The sequence below is a fragment of the Octodon degus genome, unplaced genomic scaffold (assembly GCF_000260255.1).
Source record: "Octodon degus isolate 3935 unplaced genomic scaffold, OctDeg1.0 scaffold00145, whole genome shotgun sequence".
Taxonomy (NCBI): domain Eukaryota; kingdom Metazoa; phylum Chordata; class Mammalia; order Rodentia; family Octodontidae; genus Octodon; species Octodon degus.
Window position 1 is genome coordinate 3,534,244 of NW_004524721.1, and position 4,530 is coordinate 3,538,773.

The window sequence follows — 4,530 nt, forward strand, 5'->3', positions numbered from 1 at the left end:
CGTTATCACTTTGTTCTTTTCCCTTTACTTCCTCCTGAACCTCTTCTTCCTCTGACTCGGCTCCACTATCACTGCTTTCAGCTTTCCCATTAACAGTTTTGGCATTTGGAGTAGAAGTCAGAACATTACCAAGATCTAAAACATGAAATGACTGTTCAATCATTAAGGTACTAACAGAAATAATGCTATAATTTACAAATAACTAGTAAAATCATATTGAATTAAACTGGCAAAATTTCATATGTAATTAATAGTATTCTGTCTCTTTACACATATAAAGATAAAATCCTTCAATTATCAATTTATAACAAAAATAATAAAGCTATCTTAAATCTTTCTAAACAGGAAAAGGGTTCTTTTTAAGTGAACATTAATCAAACTAGTAAAGACATAAGCCAAGTATGGTGATATATGCATGTACCTGGACTGTAGAGCCAGACCCTAACTCAAAAATGAAAACTAGAGGCCGGGGAGATGGCTCAGTAGAATAAGCGCTTCCCTGGCAAGAGCAAGGGCCTGAGTTCAATCCCCGGTTCCACCAAAAAAAAAGAAAGAAAACTAAAAGTATAGCAAAAGTACAGTTTAGATAAATGATCTTCATACATAGTAAATCCAGAGATGTTTGCTAACTGCTGAAAACATAAAATACTTAGTCTTACCAACAATTTCATCAATTGTACTTGGATTCCATTTTTTAAAAAATTTAATCTTTTATTATTATAAGGGTTTTATAAAACATACAATTTCACATTTTTTTTTTCCTTTGTGGAACCAGGGATTGAACTCAGGCCCTTGTGCTTACCACGTAAGCTCTTATTCTACTGAGCCAACTCCCCAGGCCAAAAGTTGCATTTTATTTTTTTATTGGCAGAACCGGGGATTGAACTCAGGCCCTTGTGCTTGCCAGGGAAGCACTTATTCTACTGAGCCATCTCCCTGGCCTTCTTTGGTCTTTTTGAGGAAAGGTTTCACTCTGCAGTTCAGACTGGCTTTCAACTTACTTCATATCCCTGACTAGCCTCAAAATCATGGAAATCCTCCTGCCTCAGTCTCTTTATTGCTCACTATTGCTGAGATTATAGGTGTCCACCACCACACCCAGCTAACAATTTAACATTTTCATGATTGTAATTATAAATATTTGTAATTTTACTTCTAATATTATTTCCCACAGATATGCTTTCATGAATGTAAAATGGCATAATAAACATAGTTACTCTCAGCAGTATTTTTTGAAGATAACAGAAAATTATCTACATTAGAATGGCTCAGGTTAAAAATAAACTGTATTTGGGCCCACCATTCCTAACTTACAACCCTTAGATCCAGATATTCTGAAATCCCAAATTTTCTAATTTTGAAAAAGTGATATAGTATACTATATGACAACTCCAACAGAGATTCAAGTATCTCTCAATAAAAAATTAGTAATAAAATTTTTGCACCAAAATAGTTCTGCAGTGAACAGTTTCATTCATTCTTTCATTTTTGGAGACAGGGTCTTGTTATTTAGTTCAGACTAGCCTCAAACTCACAGCAATCCTTCTACCTTAGCCTCCCCAGTGCTCTGATTGTAGAAGATCCTCTGGACAACTCTCCTTGAAAGAAGAGCAGTTAGTCTTGATTTTGGCTGTGCCTAACCCTATTTCCATTTATTGATATGTAATAGGGTGTTTCCTTATCCCTTCTACTGGCTTTAAGTAATGTACATTGTTCTAGCCGGTGCTGGTGATAGTCTTTGAAGATGACATGCATGTTTCCCTGAAAACCCCACCTGCTGCTCTTTAATGTGAGCCACCCAATGTTCCACACCATCAGCTAGGATTGAGGCTCAAGGCTCAAGGCTCAAGATAGAGGCGAAGACTTCCTAAGGCTTGAAAGATCACACATGAGAACTGAAGCACCAGGGGCCAGGGAAGATGGCTCAGTAGAATAAGTGCTTCCCTGGCAAGCACAAGGGTCTGAGTTCAACCCCCAGTTCCGCCAAAAAAAAAAAAAAAAGAACTGAAGCACCTGATCCCAAAACATTAGATACTATCTCAATTGTGTATTGCAGATTACTCTCTGCATATTGCAGAGGTAAATATAGCCTCCTACCTAGCCCAGCTAACAGTATTCACCTACTTCCTGCCATTCTCAATCATTCATCATCAAGCCACTCCTCCTTCATGACTGAATAAAACCTGGGTTTGGCCGTGGGTCAAGGCCTTTGTTCTGTTTAGCAATCACCATGTCTGGACTTGGGACCCCTTGGCTCCCCATAACTATAAATATGCCTTAGTATCTTTATTCTCACTGTGGGTTGCACTGGGTGTGGTAGATTGGAATTAACTTGATGGGATTCCAATAACTTATCTATGGGATTACAAATATGAACTTCCCAGACCAAAACAAGGACCAGGAAAGGCTCTTTATAGGATTATAGGCATGTACCATCACATCTGGCTTTGAATAGCATTAAATGACAAGAAGAATCCAACTAGCCTCACATTATTTCAGATTGTGTTTTGTCCACAGATTAGTTCATGTCAGCTTTGAGAATTATTAAATCATAGTTAAATAGCCAGGTACTTGAGGAGAAAACATTTTACTTTTGTTTTCTTAAGTGAATAAGCATAAAGCATAAAGATTATTAATATTTGACTCCTCTAGGAAAATCAGATATAAAAAGGTGTGGTACATAGTTATGCCCAGTATTAGCTGCACATGGTTTATTACCATAACAGAAATAAACCACAAGGTTTTCATTATAGTGCAGGAAAGTTACTGCTCTGAAAAACTGAAAAAATTCTGTCAGTCATTAATAGGTACCTTGTAAACTGGGACATCAGGCTAATTTTCAATTAAAGTATATACAGTTTTCATCTGGATTTACCCTTGTGGTCTTCGATGATTCTCTAAAAACAAAAGTTATTTTTGAACATAGGGTCTCATTTTGTGGCACTGACCTTGAACTCAACTGTGATCCTCCTGCTTCAGTTTAAGGAGTGTTGGGATTACTTAAAAAAAATTTAAGGAGCAAATGTGTACAATTATTACCCTAAAATTTTCTATTTTATGTAACTGCTGTTAGTAAATAAAACATAACTCTTTTAACCTTTTTTTTTTTTGCAGAACGGGGATTGAACTCAGATCCTTGCGTTTGCCAGTCAAGCGCTTATCCTACTAAGCCATCTCCCCCACCCCTTTTAATATCTTACTGAAAAAAATAAAAAATGTTAAATGAATTCACTGATCTCTTAATTACCTTACTATATCAAATACAGTAAATGATATTGTAAATATCCATTTTAAAATTTGATATAAAAATCATTCAACCATGGCATTGTTAATATATAAAGTACAACACAAAATAATTTGTCAAAACAAAATTATGGTGTGGTAGTGGTGCATACCAGCACCTCAAACACCATGATAAGAAGACAATGAGTTTAAAACTAGCTTGGGTTATATAGCAAGACTTTGCCTCAAAACAATAAATAAATAAATAAATAAATAAATAAATAAATACTGAAGGAAAAAAAGTGAAACAAAGATGTTACAATTTTGTATATGCTAGATGAAGTACCCAGCATTAACTTAATACTTAAAGGTTGAAAACTTTAAGGATTTACTGTATTTTGGAATTTCAATACATTTGCTTGGAAGGAAAACTCCTGGAATAACAATTTATTATTATACAAACGTGCAAAATTCATTTGGTATACGCATATAGATAAAAGTTTTACATGGATTTCATTATTCCTACCTTCTAAGTACTTAGAGATTTTCTCCAGTCGGACTGGCATGTGAAAGTAAAAATAAAAATTAGATAGATGAATATTAATGCATGCCTAATAAATTAGTGACTACATTTAAAAATAGGTGAAAGTATCTAACCTGAGGTTAAATCAGAACTCCTGCCAATCTTTTTGTCTTCCACAATTTCATAAAATGGACCTATGACATGTAGCAGTTCTTCAACTTTCTCAGTCATTGGCATAGTTTCAATAATCTGTAATCGAAAGAAACCAATGTTGTGAAATAAAACTATTAATTTGATCTATATTAGTATTAAAAAGCTGTTTCTAGTTTATCAATAATTGACAGTTGAAGTTCATCATTAGACTTAATATTACAGACATGTACAACCATGGCCAGCTCTTAAAAGACTTCAATAAAAAGCTTCACATAACACTTTATATAATAATCTATAAATTGTGTGTTAAAATTAGAGGCTTTAACAAAAATACAGTTAGAATAAAATTATGATGTTTTTTCTCTAAGATGTTTCTCAAAGAATAAAGTAGGAAATGGTACAAACTTTCAAACACCTACAAAATTATATGTCAAGGTAGAATCATCAAATTTAAAAAGCAAGGTAAATTGCTGGAAAAGACTCAACTAACTAGCCATCAACAGGCGACTGACTTGAGAAATTAAAGTATTTCCTATGTGGAATACTTTGTAGATATTAATAATAAAGTAAGTATTGTTTGTGTTGATTAGAAAAATGCCTAGAATTTTTTAAAGGAAGGGAGCTAGTTACTT

The 4,530-nt window shown here is 34.1% G+C and overlaps 1 protein-coding gene across 1 annotated transcript in view; it reads right to left on the reverse strand.

Annotated features, from left to right (window-relative positions):
* Acbd5 (acyl-CoA binding domain containing 5) overlaps positions 1–4,530 on the reverse strand; it is a 71,310-nt gene that overhangs the window by 51,490 nt on the left and 15,290 nt on the right. Inside the window, exons 5-7 of the mRNA XM_023701980.1 lie at positions 3,880–3,994; positions 3,749–3,781; positions 50–135 (exon numbers count right to left, since the gene is read on the reverse strand). Coding sequence (XP_023557748.1) covers positions 50–135; positions 3,749–3,781; positions 3,880–3,994 — 234 coding nt within the window. The remainder of the gene's footprint in view (positions 1–49; positions 136–3,748; positions 3,782–3,879; positions 3,995–4,530) is intronic.